The sequence below is a fragment of the Salvelinus sp. IW2-2015 genome, linkage group LG32 (assembly GCF_002910315.2).
Source record: "Salvelinus sp. IW2-2015 linkage group LG32, ASM291031v2, whole genome shotgun sequence".
NCBI lineage: Eukaryota > Metazoa > Chordata > Actinopteri > Salmoniformes > Salmonidae > Salvelinus > Salvelinus sp. IW2-2015.
In genome coordinates, this window is record NC_036871.1 from 22318884 (window position 1) to 22338381 (window position 19498).

Genomic DNA, 19498 nt, shown 5'->3' on the forward strand with positions numbered 1-19498 from the left:
TCATTCCAATGCTAGGAACCCAATACTCCTCTGGTTTTGTGAGTGTTTAAATCAAAATAACCTCTCAGAGACTAATGCTTTATTGGCGAAGTAGATTGTGTATGTGTTAAAAAATACTGATTTAGGATCTTACCTCTCCCCACCGCAATCCTAACCTTCACAATGATTAGAGTAGATATGAGTGATAATTATTAGAGTGCTGTCACGCCCTGACCTTAGAGATCCGTTTTATGTCTCTATTTTGGTTTGGTCAGGGTGTGAGTTGGGGTGGGTATTCTATGTTCTATTATTTGTATTTCTATGTTTTGGCCGGGTAGGGTTCTCAATCAGGGACAGCTGTCTATCGTTGTCTCTGATTGAGAACCATGCTTAGGTAGCCCTTTTTCCCACCTGTCTTTGTGGGAAGTTTACTTTGTTTATGTCACATAGCCTTTAGCTTCACGGTTTGTTTTGTAGTGTTTATTGTTTTGTTCKGCGTCTTTTCTAATAAAGAGAAAATGTACTCTCACCACGCTGCGCTTTGGTCTACTTCATTCAAAGGCCGTGACAGAACTTCCCACCACCGACGGACCAAGCAGCGTGGTAAGGAGGAGCAGCGTGTTCAGGATTCATGGACTTGGGAGGAAATCCTGGACGATAAGGGACCCTGGAGGCAGGCTGGGGAGTATCGCCGTCCACGGGAGGAACTGGAGGCAGCAAAAGCAGAGCGGCAGCGTTACGAAGGGACACGGCTAGCAAGGAAGCCCGAGAGGCAGCCCCCAAAATATTTTGGGGGGGAGGCACACGGGGAGTGTGGCTGAGTCAGGTTGGAGACCTGAGCCAACTCCCCGTGCTTACCGTGGCGAGCGTCGTACTGGTCAGGCACCGTGTTATGCGGTGGAGCGCACGGTGTCTCCAGTGCGCGTGCACAGCCCGGTGCGCTACCTTCCAGCTCCCCGAATCGGCCGGGCTAGAGTGGGCATCCAGCCAGGTCGGAGGGTGCCGGCTCAGCGCATCTGGCCGCCAGTACGTCTCTACGGCCCAGGATATCCTGCGCCGGCTCTGCGCACTGTGTCTCTGGTACGTCTGCACAGCCCAGTGCGTCCTATGCCAGCACCCCGCATTTGCGGGGTGAAGATAACCAGCCAGGACGGGTTGTGCAGGCTCCAAGCTCGAGACCTCCAGTGCGCCTCCACGGCCCAGTGTATCCGGTGCCTCTGCCAAGGACAGGGCCTCCTGTATGTCTCTCCAGCCTGGTGAGTCCTGTGCCTGCGCCCAGAACTAATCCTCCTGTGTGTCTCCCCAGCCTGGTGAGCCCTGTGGCAGCTCCACGTACCAGACTGCCCATACGTCTCCTCACTCCAGTGATGATCCATGGCACGAAGCCTCCAGCGATGATCCATGGCACGAAGCCTCCAGCGAGGAGTCATGGCACGAAGCCTCGAGCGACGTTCTCCAGTCCGGGGCCTCGAGCGACGTTCTCCAGTCCGGGGCCTCCAGCGACGTTCTCCAGTCCGGGGCCTCCAGCGACGTTCTCCAGTCCGGGGCCTCCAGCGACTGTCTCCAGTCCGGGGCCCCCAGCGACGGTGCCCAGTCCGGGGCCCCCAGCGACGGTGCCCAGTCCGGAGCCCCCAGCGACGGTGCCCAGTCCGGGGCCCGCGACGAGGGTCCCCGCACCAGAGGTGCCACCAAAGTGGGGTGAGCCAGTGGTGGAGCGGGGTCTGCGTCCCACACCTGAGCCGCCACCGCGGATAGATGCCCACCCAGACCCTCCCCTATAGGTTTAGGTTTTGCGGCCGGAGTCCGCACCTTTGGGGGTGGGGGGGGATGGGGGTACTGTCACGCCCTGACCTTTAGAGATCTGTTTTATGTCTCTATTTTGGTTTGGTCAGGGTGTGAGTTGGGGTGGGTATTCTATGTTCAATTATTTGTATTTCTATGTTTTGGCCGGGTAGGGTTCTCAATCAGGGACAGCTGTCTATCGTTGTCTCTGATTGAGAACCATACTTAGGTATCCCCTTTTCCCACCTGTCTTTGTGGGAAGTTGACTTTGTTTATGGCACATAGGCCATAGGCCTTTAGCTTCACAGTTTGTTTTGTAGTGTTGTTTTGTTCTGCGTCTTTTCTAATAAAGAGAAAATGTACTCTCACCACGCTGCGCTTTGGTCTACTTCATTTGACGGCTGTGACAAGTGCATTGTTTTTGGGAGTATAAAAGCACATGAACAGAAGGAAAATACAATGTCTACATTTCCAGTTGTTCTAACATTTTGTTGTTGTTTTTCCACCTCTGTCTTTACAGCTCCTATCAGGAACATCATCTGCAGCGGTTCCCAGGCTGGCCCACTGTCTGTGGACTGAACAGACACCATGAAGGGTCTATCAAGCAGCCGCAGCCACCACCATTTGGTCACCTGTGACCCTGGTTCTTATGATGCCCTAGGCCATGGTCACCACCCTGACCGCAAGCCCTACCTGATCAACCAGATGGACATGCCAATGTCCCACCCCTCTGACCACCCCTACTACACCCAGGTCCAGAGCCAGCATAACCAGAGGAACCACACTGCCTTCCCCTCAGACAGTAGTGTGGTGCCCTATGGGACCTTCCCCAGACGACACTACAGCAGCTCACACCACGAGCTGAAGGATCGGATGGGGATGGATGAGTGTGCTGTGGTGCCCTATGGTGTGGGTGTTGGTGTGGGTAACATGCTTCCCAACAAGGGCGTCAACATCCGCCTGCCAGTCAACCTGCTGGACCAGTTTCAGAGGCAGCCGTCGTTCACCAGGGACGGCTACCACACGCTGCAGTACAAGAGGACGGCTCTGGAGCAGCGCAACGACAGCCCCGGACGCATCCGCCACCTGGTCCACTCCGTCCAGAAACTCTTCGCAAAGTCCCACTCCCTGGAGGGGCCAAACTCCAAGCAGGGAAGCATCAATGGCAGCAGGAACAGCCCCGACAGCGAGACGCCCCCCACGCAGAAGCACCGCAAACGTAGCAAGAGCAGGGAGCGCTGCAARTCGGCTGAGCCCAAGCACAGGAGCCCCACCTCGGGGTACTGGAGCTCAGACGACATCCTGGATGACCGAGACGTCTGTCACAGCCTGTTGCACAGCCCCACCGGAGTCATGACCATGGGCCGCCACCCGGACAAGTCCCAGTCGCAGTACTTTATGGAGGCCTACAACACCATCAGTGAACACGCCCTGAAAACGTCGCGCAGTAATAACGACGTAGTAAAACACACCTGTGTCCCCTCCCATATCCCCATAAGCATGGACGCCCAGCTCATGAAGAAGAGCTTGTGGTCGTCCAGTCTAACGGTGAGCAGGGCTCGCCAAGTCTACCAGAAGGCCTCAGTTAACTTAGATCATAAAGCACTAGTGAAATCTGAGGCTTGTCAGCAGGAGCGCTCATGCCAGTTCTTGCAGGTATGCAATTCTTTAAATTCACCCTTAAACCCAAACCCCCCCTTGCCCACCTACCTACCCCACTGGAGAGGACCTACCCACCTCTCCACTTTCATTTGATTTGAAGAGAGAAGTAAGTGCAAACCAGTAGTGGCCTTACTTCCTTTAGTAGGCTTTTTTTTTAAACCCATCAGTGACTGGCATTATTTCCTGTTTATAAACCTCTTAATTTCATAGATTTCCCAGTTTTTGGGTTCTTTAATTCTTTCCTAATAATTTTGTGTGTGTGTGTGTGTGTGTGTACTGTGTGAATATTCTCCGGAAGTTGTACACAAAGATTACATTGCCAAAACCATCACCTATAAAATTCCACTCACAAAACACGAGACACAGTTTGCACAACAGGAGCACAAATAGCACATCTCTAAATGGATCTAAGCACTCAACTTCAACTCAGTTTATTTACAGAAATATCCAAGTACTGATTATGAATTATTATGTTAATGTAAATAATATGTAAATGTTGTTCTCAACAATAGTTCATCTCCTCTCTTTCTCACGCTCACTTGTTCTACACTGAATGTATTTTCTAATCACTGAATAGGTATATAATGTATACCAGACATGTAGGAGTGGTTTTATGTATGATAGGCTAATAGAAGACATTGAGACATTGAGTAGCAGTCAGCAACACTGTGAACCAGCACATTAGTGGGCACAGACCTAATTGGTCTGCTTAGATGTTTCCCATGTACTCCTTCATATCCTGCTACAGGTGAAGGATCTTAATTTGATTACCCTGTTGCAGGAGAACGTTCCTGCGATGCAGGATATTTGAAACTTGTAGTATATTTGAGGTTTAAACAGGCTTCTGAAGTTAGTAATTTCCACTGTGAAATTTCAGGCATGATTTTCCCTTACGRTAAATGTATCAACCAATACAAAAATGTCCATTAATTATAATCCACATAATAATTCACATTTTCTGCTGTAGCAAACAGGTTCAAATTAAGATCCTGTATCTCTTTCTGCTCTATATAGTAACTCTGTTCCCATAGAAACACCCACCAACAATAGTGACAGGATTGATTTGAATGTTGGGATAGGATAGTGGTAGCTGTGTTATCAGTACAAATGGAGACCAATTACCTATATGTCTGTGAGTCGAGTGCCATGTGAGGAAAGATGGCAAAGATTTTATGCAGCATTTTGAAATTATGTTAAAACGATATATACAAAAATAAAACTGGAGCCAAGCATTTTGATTTCTCAAATCTCAGATCTAAACTTCTAAATTAGTGTAGTTATTTTGACAGGGACGTTGTGTTGTGAGTAGACTTGTCGTGTTTAATGTTTGAGTTATGTATTTTAAAGTATTATTGATACTGTATTGTGGACATGAATGTCCAACAGGGAAGACCCCAGTGACAAATACACATGCAAAGTACCCAATTACTGACATATTATTGGAATTATTTGCTGCCGCCTTAGCCAAGCATCACAACATTTAGATCTCCACATATTCAGCCCCACACTGTGTACAGTGAACGGTTAGCTGCAGTAAATAAAAGTAACCGAAACTGTTATAGTGGAGTTGTCACAACAACAAAGTGCTGAACACATAAAGTACGATATCTAAGATACAGTACATGTTAGTTCTGTGTGAACTTGTGAAGATAGGCCTATTTCTGTGCCGAGCATGTTATACTGTGTTCTACAGATGTAGGATCTTAATTTGAGCCAGTTTTCTACAGCAGGAAAATAATCCTGCAGCAACAGGAAAGGTGAATTATTATTATGTGGATGACACACTCACCATGTGTCATGTTCATAATGGTCATGTGAGGTGAAATGTGTATATTTTGGGATGTGAGTGCTCAGTCTGTTTGACCTGACGAAGATCCGTTTCGGATCAAAACGTTGTCAACAGCGAATTAGGAGCATAAACAGTGTGCGGGCCTTCCTGTTCTTTATGATTATAATTAATGGAAATTTTTCTAGGGGTTGATGCATTTTTTGTTAAGGAAAATCAAGTCTGAAATTTCAAAGTGGAAAGTACCTTTTTAACCCTTTACAGTTGTGGGAATTGTCCTTATTGGATAGGGCTAAATTGAAATGTTTCTTAGAGAAGAAATATGGAACACATATGCATAACCATGGTATCAATTAAAAGGGAACAGTTTGGAGATTATGGGAAAATTATTAGACAAAGACTGAATCCAAAACTTAAAATACACTGTTGATTTTAGGTGCATTTTACATTTACTGTACTTTTTGCCACATTTGTTGTTAACGAAATCTGAAAATACTCTGGATTCATTCAGTAACATGATAAGAATATTATTAAGGTGCAACATAACACCAAAAAATGAAAAGCGTTTGAGTCTAACTTGTGTTTCCAAGGGGCCACATAMCTCTTCAAAGTAATTTAAATGCACTTTTATGACTCAAAGGAGAGTCTTCAGCTATTAGGTGCTTTTTGAGCACCCAACCTGCGCAGTTGAGGAACTACACATATCAAACTTGTAGTCGTTTTCTTTGAAACACAGCCCTGCATCACAGCCTTTACACAATCCAAATAAAAATCGCAATCTGGGTAAGGTGGGCATAATTTGAAAGCTTGTTCTATTGACTAGCTAAAATATAAAATACGATCTTACAGTGTTAGGATTTCACTAGGCAATTCAGAGAAGCAGGTCTTAATTTTAGTGTGCATAGAATGGCGTCATGAGTGCATTCAGATGTGTGGACCGCAGCAAATTTTCTTCAAAACACAACGAACATAGGCTTATTCTGTTCAGGGCAACCCAGGATGTAACACCATGTCATCTTGTAACTGTACATCAAACATAGKGATCATAAACGTTGACACTGTATATKRCATGAGTTTTATGATATGGAAATGTGAAGTGCACATTTGGACTCACGGATGTTTGGCTTGCTTGTATGACATCAAAGCGGTATTTATTATAATCCTCAATGTCTCATCTTTCAAAATACATTGAGTCCTCGTAATTTGCAGCATTTCCCTTACTCAGACAATAAAACATTTGCTAAATTTCCCCAATTAGCTGGAGGGGTGGGGGCAACTTCTTGTTGCGTGCGGTGCTCATGTTCAGAATGGCTGTCAGTCAAAACCCATACAGCGCTGTGAAGCGGAGACCCTGTGCTCTGACATCAGGTATAGCATTTTATTGTACAGCCACTGCGTTCTCATTTAAGCACTTATCAGTGTCCAAATCTGGCTACACCTCAAATACACTACAAGTTCTCCTGCAACAGGGTGACCAAATTAAGATCTTACATCTGTAGTGTGTGGGCATGCAGCCGCTCGGTGGTAATAGAGTAACTCTGCCTCCACAGCCTCCTTTTATATACAACATGCTAATTTCTGCTCTGACGACAAAAGCCCTAGTAGCCTAGCCTGCCCAGCTCTGGCTGTCTCCCTAGTTACCAAGGCTCCTCTCCCTTTGCAGATTCATGTAATTACTAAGTCTTCGGAGGAGTGGGATTCTCTCTCCTCCAGCATCAACTTCGTCTCCAAAGTATTTTTGAATGCAATATGGTAACTACCCAAATGGGTATATCATTGGAAGATTAATAGATACTCTCTGGTAACACATTCTTTCACTGTTTCTGAATGAACCTTTTAGAGAAGGGGCACCATAATCCCTCTCAGTATGGACATAGTAGTATTCCTATTAGCACATCAACTATTATACAATAAAGAATAGTTTGGAAGTTCAGGTTGTGCTATTGCTTGTGCCCTAGTTTTACTAATTTGTTTAACACATATGTATGGCTACCTCATTGTGTTTCTCCTTCAATCCATTATTTCCCTCACACCTATACAAAGCCTTAAAATACTTTGTTTCAAGTTAGCTCAAATGTTATACCACCCCGATGATGTTGTTTGAGCTCAGATAGACACCCTAGTTCTTTGTGAACATCCTCTTGATAAGTCTTTGTGTGCCCTTAGGGAGACTCCACACTAGCAGGTGCTCAGGTTGTCAGGAAGATGTTTTTAGTGTAATCATGTGAACTCATACCAGCCTCTTCCTTAATTACCTATTTATTACCTTCAATGCTCAGTATGAGAGATAGAGAGAGGTAGGGGTCTGACTGTGCGTTGGATGTTGTTGTGACGCTGCGTTGGCCAGACCGGACCAGGTAGATGTGGGTTCATGGCGCCATACAGTCATCCGTGGAGGTGCCTGATGCCCTGTTGTCACCTCCTCTGTCCCCACAGGTGCCACAGGACGAGTGGAGTGGCTTCTCGCCTCTGGGGGGTAAGGAGGACGACATCCCATGTCGACGCATGCGCAGCGGGAGCTACGTGAAGGCTATGGCCGAGGAAGAAGACAGCGAAGACTCGGAGGGAAGTCCAAAGCCATCGCCAAAGGTCCAGGCCCAAGGTCGACGGGCCAGCTATCTCAAAGCCACCCAGCCATCACTGACTGAAATGACCACCTTAAAGTAAGACTCTGCGCTATGACATTTTAAAGTGACTTTGACTTACTTTCATTATCATAGTCCTTATGCTTCCACATTCTTTGGGGCATGATGTGTATACCTAAATTACCCATTTACTGCAGTGGGGGAGAAGCATAGCATGAAGAAATCAGACAACCGTTTTAGGATAAGGTCCTCCGACCCCCAGCTTTATTGGTACCGTTATATAGAGAGGTTGCTCGTAGCTTTCMGTATCACTCTGACACATCTGGGACTTCTAGCTAGAATTTGTGAATTCATTAAGCAGCATCCAATTCAAGAGACAGCCAAGCCCGGCACCTGTGCATTTTCCCCTGCATGCCGTTCCACTCAGTGAGTAAAGAGTATTAATGTTTCAAACACCAGGGGAAATGACTGGAAGGTTCTCTTGACTGTAGATGAAGTGAGAAGCTATTTTAAAAATGAACGTTTCAGTTGAAAAAGTACAGTATATTCTAAGTTATATAATTATACTCTAATAGGTTTATTATAATCTTCACAATGAACAAATATGTCAATCCCTAGCATTGCAACAACAAAAACATCTCTCAACTTAAATTTGAAAGGATCTTTGACAGAAGTTGAGCTAAAGGCACTAGGATTGTGAGAAAAGCACCCCTAACCGTGACTGTGATCCGTGTTCTAAATCAGCTTGTATTTCTGTCTGAAGCTCTGCATGCCTCATGACCTTTGATAGTGTACTGTGCCTCTCCTAGTTCTGTTGTTCATGTTATGAACTCCACTAGGCGTCTGAAACTGTTTGGCAGGCACTAAGTGATCCTTAGATTACCACATCTGCTGCCCGATGGTTACTGTACTGTATGTGGGCCATGCAGATGTACTACTGAACTTACTGTGGAGTAATGATGTGATCATCTACACTGATAAATCACCTTCCYGATGAACAAGAACAACATTGATTTATTACACATAAAGGAATGTATTTAATGTTTTAGGAGATAGATCAGTGTAATAGTTTTACACTTTTGTTTTATTTTCTCTCTTTGACGCCAGCCTACAGTAGTTAATAGGCTCCATTGACTTTGCACTAACAGCAGGGATATGATTAGGTTCTCCCCAGAAACACACCAGGCCTGTCTCTGTCTCTAATTAAGTACCCACACTGCTAGAGAAGGTATGGTGAGCCTGGGCACTTCTCTTTAAAAGTGCTGTACTCACAGATTGGAACTTCATTGCTGTGCTGTTGGACATAGATTACAGAGGGTATGTGTCGTCATTAATGATATATCCATTTTGATTYAGTTATCATATAGGCCAGTTTGGATTTTTTTATTATGGTGTTATGGTTATGTTTAATAGCAGTCGATATAATGTATGTGTCCCACATTTCTATGTGCATGTGTGAACGTATTCTTGACATTTATCTGTCTTCGTTTACTGCTTGTTAGATAATATTGGAAACATATTGGCTTACTCCACACCAATGACATCATGCATAACCAAATTCCTTAAGATCCCAACACTGAGGCAGCCGCAGCCGCAGCTCTTGCTTCGCCCTTCAAGCACTGTAGTTTCCAACTTCTTCCATTTATTTTGTTCTGGATGTAGTCGGAGTCTAGCTCCCAGAAGACTTGTTGGACCACAGTGGAGTTTCAGTAGGAGCTTCTGATCCAAAAGAACCATGCTGCAGCAGCAGAGTAGACATGGAGTTTAGACATAGAGTTTCTCAGGTGCCAGCCCAACCCAACCCAGCACTGTCCTAGATGTCTATTCTGCTTGGCTTCCCTCACTGCTGCTGCTTAGCCGAGGTATCTGTCAGCACGGCAGGCGAGAAAGATTTGCGTGGGCAGCCTTAAGTGAATTTAGCTGTTTCTCCTCAGCACTGTGGTCGCTGGCTGGCCCGACCTGCTTTATGGGAGAGTGCATAATGTATGATCCCTTATTGATGTCACTTGTTGAGTCCACTTCAATCATTGTAGATGAAGGGGAGGAGACAGATTAAAGAAGGATATTTAAGCCTAGAGACAACTGAGACATGGATTTTGTGCCATTCAGAGGGTGACTGGTCAAGACAAAGGACTTAAGAGCCTTTGAACGGGGTATGGTAGTAGGTGCCAGGCGCACCAGTTTGAGTGTGSTTAAGAACTGCAACGCTGCTGGGTTTGTCACTCTCAACAGTTTCCCGTGGGTGTCAAGAATRGTCCACCACCCAAAGCACATCCATCCACCCTGACACAACTGTTGGAAGCATTGGAGTCGACATGGGACAGCATCCCTGTGGAACGCTTTCCACACCTTGTAGAGTCCATGTCCCGACAAATTGAGGCAAAAGGGGGTGCAACTTAATAATAGAAAGGTGTTTCTAATTTACACTCAGTGTATAATGAATGCAAGGAGCAGAGTGGACAAACATGGAGTCAAGGAATTAAGAGATCTTGTTGGACGTACTTAACTTACCATAGTCAGCATTAAGGAAATCTGATGTGAATGTGCACTGAGCATGTGCATCTTGTTGTGATCCATTTTCATCTGGTTTGTTTGTTTTTTTCTCCCCAATTTCGATCTTGTTTCATCGCTGCAACTCCCCAACGGGCTCGGGATGCGAAGGTCGAGTCATGCGTCCCCCGAAACGTGACCTGCCAAACTGCGCTTCTTAACACCCGCCCACCTAACCCGGAAGCCAGCCACACCAATGTGTCGGAGGAAACACTGTTCAACTGACGACGAGGTCAGCCTGCAGGCCCCCAGCCCGCCACAAGGAGTCGCTAGAACGCGATGAGCCAAGTAAAGCCCCAAATAAAGCTGTAGTGACGCCTCTAGCACTGCAGTGCCTTAAACCGCTGCTCCAATCGGGAGGCCCTTGATTATGTTTTGATGGTGAAAATTAGACACAGCGTGTTATCGAACCAAAATAGACTATACCTCTCAATTGTGGTCTGAAAAAAGATTTGTATAATTTAATGTTCCAGTGTGATGATCCATGGAGCTATAATTGTGACTACTGTACAGCTTGGCAGTTCCCCAGGAACGTCTCTCTTTGATCTGTCCATCTGACGTCACTACAGCTAACAGTACCATACCGTTRACTGCTGGTCAGAGTGAAGTGGACTACAACTCACATGCATCACTAGATGATGATGACATGCTTATTCGTCATGAGAGCCCATGACATCAGAGAGTAGCCTGATACCAGATCTCAGTACAAAATGGCGCCGACAGAGATGGTCGCCTCGCTTCGAGTTCTTAGGAAGCTATGCAGTATTTAGTTTTTTTAATGTATTACTTCTTACATTGTTACCCCAGGAAATCTTAAGTCTTATTACACACAGCTGGGAAGAACTATTGGATATAAGACCAACGTCAACTTACCAACATTACGACCAGGAATATGACTTTCCCGAAGCGGATCCTCTGATCGGAYCACCACCCAGGACAATGGATCTAATCCCAGTAGCCGACCCAAAACAACGGTGCCGCAGAAGGGCCAGACGGAGCGGCCTCCTGGTCAGGCTCYGTAGACATGCACATCACTCCCGAGTATACTACTTGCCAATGTCCAGTCTCTTGACAACAAGGTAGATGAAATTCGAGCAAGGKTTGTAACATTCTCTGTTTCACAGAAACATGGCTCTCTCGGGATATGTTGTCAGAATCGGTTCAGCCACCAGGATTCTCCATGCATCGCGCCGACAGAGATAAACACCTCTCTGGGAAGAGGAAGGGCGAGGTTAATGCTTTATGATTAACGACTCATGGTGTAATCATAGCAACATACAGGAACTCAAGTCCTTCTGCTCACCCGACCTAGAATTCCTTACAATGAAATGCCAGCCATTTTATCTACCAAGAGAATTCTCGTCAGTTATAGTCACAGCTGTGTACATTCCCCCTCAAGCGAACACCAAGACGGCCCTCAAGGAACTTCACTGGACTCTATGTAAACTGGAAACTATATATCCAGAGGCTGCATTTATTGTAGCTGGGGATTTTAACAAAGCAAATTTGAGAACAAGGCTACCTAAATTCTATCAGCATATTGATTGCACGACACACATGGCTAATACTCTCGACCACTGCTACTCTAACTTCTGTGATGCATACAAGGACCTCCCCCGCCCTCCCTTTGGCAAATCCGACCACGACGCGATCTTGCTCATTCCGTCTTATAGCCAGAAACTCAAACAGGATGTAACAGTGACAAGAACCATTCAACGCTGGTCTAACCAATCGGAGGCCACGCTTCAAGATTGTTTTGATTACACGGACTGGAATATGTTCCGGTCAACCTCAGAGAACAACATTGACCTATACGGTGACTCGGTGAGTGCGTTTATAAAGAAGTGCATTGGAGATGTTGTACCCACTGTGACTATTAAAACCTACCCTACCAGAAACGGTGGATGGATGGTGGGATTCGCGCAAAACTGAAAGCTTGATCCACTGCATTTAACCATGGAGAGATGACTGGAAATATGGCTGAATATAAGCAGTGTAGTTATTCCCTCCGCAAGGCAATCAAACAAGCAAAATGCCGGTACAGGGACATGGTAGAGTCGCAATTCAACGGCTCAGATACGAGATGTATGTGGCAGGCTCTACAGGAAATCACAGACTACAAAAACACAAACAGCCACAACACGAACACCGACATCACGCTTCCAGACAAACTAAACACCTTCTTAGCCCGCTTTGAGGATAATACAGTGCCACCGTCGCGGCTCGCTAACAAAGACTGTGACCCACCCCCACCCCCCTCCCCCTCCGTTGCTGATGTGAGTAAAACATTTAAACTTGTTAACCCTCGCAAGGCTGCTGGCCCAGACGGCATCCCTAACCGCGTCCTCAGAGCATGCGCAGACCAGCTGGCTGGTGTGTTTACGGACATATTCAATCGCTCCCTATCCCAGTCTGCTGTCCCCAAATGCTTCAAGATGGCTACCATTGTTACTGTACCCAAGGAGGCAAAGATAACTAAACTAAATGACTACCGCCCCGTAGTACTCACTTCTGTCATCATGAAGTGCTTTGAGAGGCTAGTCAAGGATCATATCACCGCCACCTTACCGGCCATCCTAGACCTATTTCAGTTTACATAMCGCCCCAACAGGTCCACAGATGACGCAATTGCCATCACACTGCACACTGCCCTATCCCATCTGGATAATACCTATGTAAGAATACTGTTCATTGACTACAGCTCAGCATTCAACACCATAGTACCCTCCAAGCTCATCATCAAGCTGGAGGCCCTGGGTCTCAACCCCGCCTTGTGCAACTGGGTCCTGGACTTTCTGACGGGCCGCCCCCAGGTGGTGAAGGTAGGAAACAACATATCCACTTCGCTGACCCTCAACACTGGGGCCCCACAAGGGTGTGTGCTCAGCCCTCTCCTGTACTCTCTGTTCACCCATGACTGCGTCTCCATGCACGCCTCCAACTCAATCATCAATGTTGCAGACGACACAACAGCAGTGGGCTTGATCACCAACAACGACGAGACAGCCTACAGGGAGGAGGTGAGGGCACTCAGAGTGTGGTGTCAGGAAAACAACCTCTCACTCAACGTCAACAAAACAARGGAGATGATTGTGGACTTCAGGAAACAGCAGAGGGAGCACCCCCCTATCCACATCGAAAGGACAGCAGTGGAGAAGGTGGAAAGTTTTAAGTTCCTGGGCATACACATCACAGACAAACTGAAATGGAACACCCACACAGACAGTGTGGTGAAGAAGGCGCAACAGCGCCTCTTCAACCTCAGGAGACTGAAGAAATGTATATTGTCACCCAAAACCCTGACAAACTTTTACAGATGCACAATCGAAAGCATCCTGTCGGGCTGTATCACAGCCTTGTACAGCAACTGCACCGCCCTCAACCGCAAGGCTCTCCAGAGGGTGGTGCGGTCTGCACAACGCATCACCGGGGGCAAAGTACCTGCCCTCCATGACACTTACAGCACCCAATGTCACAGGAAGGTCAGTTAATTAAGGACAACAACCACCCGAGCCACTGCCTGTTCACACCGCTTCCATCCAGAAGGCGAGGTCAGTACAGGTGCGTCAAAGCTGGGACCGAGAGATTGAAAAACAGCTTCTATCTCAAGGCCATCAAACTGCTAAACTGCAATCACTAACTCAGAGAGGCTGCTGCCTACATTCAGACTCAATCGCTGTACACTTTARTAAATGGATCACTAGTCACTTTAAACAATGCCACTTTAAATAATGGGACTTTAATAATGTTTACATATCTTACATTACTCATATCACATGTATATACTGTATTTTATACCATCTATTGCATCTTGCCTATGCCGCTTGGCCATCACTCATCCATATACTTATATGTGCATATTCTCATTCACCCCTTTGGATTTGTGCGTATTAGGTAGTTGTTGGGGAATTGTTCGATTACTTGTTAGATATTACTTGCCTGTCAGAACTAGAAGCACAAGCATTTCGCTACACTCGCATTAACATCTGCTAACCATGCGTATGTGACCAATAAAATTTGATTTGACTTTGTGCTGTCTTGCCAACTCCTTGTCAATGAGTGATCATGCTAACGTTAGTTGGCCTTATTATTAACACCTGTTTGTTGACTTGTCTTCATTGGCAGGATCTCCAACGAACACTCTCCGAAGCTGCAGATCCGGAGCCACAGCTACCTGCGGGCGGTGAGTGAAGTTTCCATCAATAGGAGCCTGGACACCCTGGACCCCAAAGGGCTCCTGGACCCCAAAGCGCTGCTCTCCTCACCCCAATACCGCTCGCGAAACGAGAGTTACATGAGGGCTATGAGCACCATCAGCCAGGTTGGTGCTCCCGGCATTACGTCACCTTCTCTGGTGCTACGTCTGTGCAAGGGAGGAAAGTCACATCAAGTCAAAGTCCAAGTCAAATCAGCCATGAAATCAGCCACAAATTCATCTCTCCAGCGATGAGATGAATTGTATTTCAAACCAGTTTCAATGTCAATGTTCAGCCCTCAACCATCAAGAGTCAACCTAAAGAGGAGAAGCAAAATTAATCTACCATTCCATTTACCATATCTCSTCTCTAGAGTTTGGAAGAATACACAGCCTTTAAAGCCAGTTGTGCATTGTTTTATAGTATTTCGAAGATAGCATAACAGAATAAATCATTATAAAAACCCGAAACCATTATCATATTACCTCCATACTGTATGTCATACACATTACTTCATGTTACTCTTAGCTAAAGAAACATTTAAACATTGATTCAAATATAATAATCAAATTATTGTACAATAATCTATTCCAAGGACATTGTAGATACAAAAGTATTTTCCTTACATTTCAGAATAAACTAGTCACACAAAATATTTCTAATGAGTGACCTTATGCCCTTTGCTTTTCATGTCTGGAATTACAAATATAACTCACTGAACAATCATCTTTCAAATCTGTGAAATCTCCCAAACTAAAATGCGATAAAGATTTCGATTAAGGATCAGTATTCACCAATTGTTTCTTGTTTAATACCCACCCTCAGTTATCAGTGAAAATCAGATGGAATTACAAACATCTCAGCATTAGTCTTGCCAAAAGCACCTCAAGCTCTTGTCTTTTGGTGCTTTAGACCATATCCAAAGCATCCTTATCCCACCCTAACCTACAGTATGTTATTAAACCATCTTAGATGCTCTGGTTCTTCTCTTACCTTTTCTCAATTTGTCTTTTCTCGAAGATCCAAGGTTACTTGTATGTGTTTTGAAAAGGAGTCGAGGAGAGAGGATACCAGGAATAGAGGAAACACAAGTTGAGAAGGGAATGCCCAACTCCTTGCTTCAATAATGCAGAGCTCTGTTTTAGACCCTAAATTAAATATCCTCATCATCCCAAACAATCTCTTCATTGCACTTGCTTGTTCTCCAATTAACATTGACCCTCACGCTCCCATTCCCTCTGACTCTTCCTCCTCTTGCTACTGCTGCATTGTGGTTCCTCTTTTTCTTCTGTAGTTCTCTTCCTTACTTCTCCTAATGATTTCAGATGTGTTTACTCTGCCCCTCAGCATTGAATGTGCACGGCTATTAAACTCTAGGTAAGTGGCTCTTCTATGGTGCGTTCCCCAGGTTAGGATTAGGATACTGATATTTGGATGTCCGGTTGTGCTGCACCCCCTCTCTCCCCCATCGTCCCCGACACCTCGTCCCCTTGCAGGTGAGTGAGGTGGAGGTGAACGGGCAGATAGAGCAGGTGTGTGAGCAGGTGTACAGTGAGATGGAGTCGCAGGCCATGGATGCGTTGGACCTGCCCATGCCGAGCTGCTTCCGCATGCGTAGAAACAGCTACGTGAGGGCCATGGACCAGGGCTGCTCAGAGGATGACGGGATGTCCCTGCTGCCCGCCTCACCCCCCAGGACCACCACCACCACCGTCAGGACCATCCAGAGCAGCACAGGTCAGTCGGTTTATCACTCTTCGAATACACACTGAGTAGTCACAGGTCAGTCTAGATCTGTTGCTCTGTTATCTGGCGAGTCAAAATATGCACTGCTCAACCATACCACTGTCCACGGTAGAAAATGTCAGTGTCTTCTCTCAATCACCCTTTAAATCACMACCAGCAGGAGTAAAGGTCTACTGGCTAGCGAAAACAAATGCTGCTGCACAGACCAATAAAGGTCAGAGTCTCCATTGGATCACCATTAATACACACCACCATCACTATGGAAACCCTCAAGAGCACCACAGTTTGGTGTGTTTATCCCTTTCACAACACATATTGATCTACTGTACCAACACTGTCAGGGAACCACATACCAGCAAAGGTCAATGCCAAGAAAGACTCTCCACAGCATCACAGTATGTTCACCTGACTCCCAAAGCATACACCACACAACACAATGTCATGGCAGCACTAAGCCTGAGGATATTTGCTGAATTTGTAAGCAGGAGGATGAAGAGCCTGAGGATTATCACTGCTGTATCTCTTTGATAGATGAGTCTTTGAGTGCTATGGACAAAACATGACTTCTTGCCTGGTCCAGTCCACATGAGCAACATAAGCGTCTCTCCCTGGTCTTTTAAACCATTATTATTATATACAGAACATTTCAAATCRGAGCCGGTGTGTGGAATAGGCTTGGAGAAATGTGGCTAATTTCTAAAATGTGGTTAAGGGATCTGAAGAAATTCCCCTTTTATAATTGGTTTTAATCCTGACATTGTGTACATGCTTACAAGAAGGAGAAAAAATAAATGTTCTGTAATGAATAGCATGCTATCTGAGATACAGTATGTATTTATATGATAAGGACTCTCTGAAGTTTACTGTTATCAAGTTATTTATAAAAAATGAAAGCATGTTTTTATAATTTCACTGAAATGCTTCAAGCGTCTTCATCAAACGTAGAGACTGCCCCGTCAGATGAGTCCCAGATGTCAGTGCTGATTTGAGTCGAACTTCCTGCTACTTAGTTTGACTGTTCCTCTAGGAATTCTTAGATTGTTTTCCTAGGGGCAATCCACTGACAGCAAGGTTCAGTTTGACATCCCAGGATGAAATGTCTCTGTAGTTCCAGAAAATTATCACCTGGACCCTTTACCATATTCTAAATGAAAACAAATGTATTTTGGCAATAATTGTTATATTTATAAATAATCATAAAATGACAGATACCATGCAGCGGTGGAATGAAATAATAACAGAACTGCTGAGGACCGATCTCTCTAACTGACATTGAGCTGTGTTGTCTTGTGAAAATATAAGGAAGGTGGCATTTGCTTATCTTCAGGTTTATCTCTTGAAACTGAGAAAGCTTGAGTACTGGAACAACAAATACTTCAGATATACATAGTTGATGAAAAATAAGCTAGGCACAATCTTCTGAAACAAATAAATAATAAAGGCTGTATTTGACTTCCCCTTCAACTCTTTGCTGGTGCTGCATGTCTGAATGAAGATTGCCACTTTCCAACCTGCTGCTCTGCGCCCAGGGCTAGTCAAGGCAGACATATGGGCTGGACCCACAGGAGAGCTGCTTGGGCAAGTGGAGAAAAGAGAGAAAAAGAAAACAAGGGACATGGGATGAGAGAAAGTGTGGAGGGAAGTTTCTGGACTAGTTAATCTTTCATGATGGCCGTTGGGTCTGAGTGAAAACATCAAGCTGGCATTTGTGTCCCGTCCCGACTCTGCCGTCAGCTCTCCACAATAACTCGAGATATTGAGCTGTGTGGGGGATCAGAGGCGCTCTCATCAGTTTGATGCCCAGATCTAGTTTGCATGTTAGAAGAATGGGCCTGAGAGTGATACTGTTTTTCATTTTACTGTATTTGGGTACAGAAGCAGTATACGTTTTTGTTTTACTCTGTACAGTACAGGTATGTTATTGTTAATGCAACAAACCTTTTCATCTTTATTCCTCTTTAATCTGACCTATGATGTCTTTGTCCATATTAAATAAAAGCCGTCGAAGCAGATTTCTAATGAGGCAGCAGGGTAATTAGGCGTTAGGGGAGCATGGCCCTGAAAGAGGTCATCCCCAGTTAAGAGCCAGGCTAAGACATCTAAAGCCCATGCAAATCACTTCCCCTTTCTGGCCCATGCAAATCACTTCCCATTGCATCTCTGATATCCTATTTTCCCACCATTTATAATTTCCCCAACCATTTCAAAAGGCTCTAAACGCAGACAAGCAATTTTATTTTTAGATAAATCTGCCTCAGAGTATGTAATTCTATTGATATGAACATCCTTTGTTAACCTTGCGTGTGAATTGAAAACAGCAGTAACAACATCATGAACTGTTTTGTAAGGAGTAGAGGCAGAACAGGGAGTCAGCCTCAGAGTACGGCCCTGACAAAACCTTGTGGTGTTGTGAGGAAAAGGGGTTTGGTCCACAAGGTTTTGAGGCAGCCAAGCTCATCAGAGTGAGGCACTGACATTGACTTGATGCTTGGTGTGGAGTGGAGGGAGTGGTGTGGACAGAGATGGGCAGTATTTCTGTTACATGTATTTGAAATAGTATTTTGTCATTTGTATTAGACTGGGCTGAAGTACACTCCAATGTGTTTTGTAACAAGATACCTTCGAGAGCTGTAATTTGTATTTTCAAAATACAAAATAGTTTTCTATACCATTTTTCTATTGCGGTTCTCCATTTTGTGTCCCCCTTTCACCCTACGTTGGTATCAGAAGTCTGCTGAATGAACTAAATATACATGTAATCTGTTCACGTTCCTGACCTGTTTTCTGTTTAGTTTTTGTGTGTTAGTTGGTCAGGACGTGAGTTTGGGTGGGCATTCTATGTTGTCTGTTTCTATGTTGGTTAGGGTTGCCTGGTAATGGCTCTCAATTGGAGGCAGGTGTTTGGCGTTCCTCTAATTGGAGAGTCATATTTTAGGTAGGCTGTTCACAGTGTTTGTTGGTGGGTGGTTGTCTTCCGTGTCTGTGTCTGTACACCACGCGGGACTGTTTTCGGTTTGTTGTTTCCTCGTTCATTTTGTGTAGCCTATGTTTTCCTATTCGTGCGTTCTTCTTGTTTTATGTAAGTTGTCGTCTAGGTCTTGTCTACACCGTTTGTTGTTTTGTTAGTTTTAGTCAAGTTCGTGTTTTCTTAATAATTATGTCTTCAAACTCCGCTGCATTTTGGTTCGATCCTGCTCCTCTCTTCTGATGAA

The 19498-nt window shown here is 45.1% G+C and overlaps 1 protein-coding gene across 4 annotated transcripts in view; it reads left to right on the forward strand.

The window, feature by feature from the left end:
- Positions 1–19498, forward strand: part of LOC111956337 (disks large-associated protein 1-like) — a 120915-nt gene that overhangs the window by 66177 nt on the left and 35240 nt on the right. For 2 of the 4 annotated variants that reach the window (XM_023976796.2, XM_023976792.2), the window contains exons 2-5: positions 2282–3417; positions 7646–7872; positions 14470–14665; positions 16037–16277. In XM_023976796.2, coding sequence (XP_023832564.1) covers positions 2350–3417; positions 7646–7872; positions 14470–14665; positions 16037–16277 — 1732 coding nt within the window. In that variant the 5' untranslated portion in view covers positions 2282–2349. The remainder of the gene's footprint in view (positions 1–2281; positions 3418–7645; positions 7873–14469; positions 14666–16036; positions 16278–19498) is intronic. The other 2 variants (XM_023976795.2, XM_023976793.2) reach the window with 2 other exon arrangements.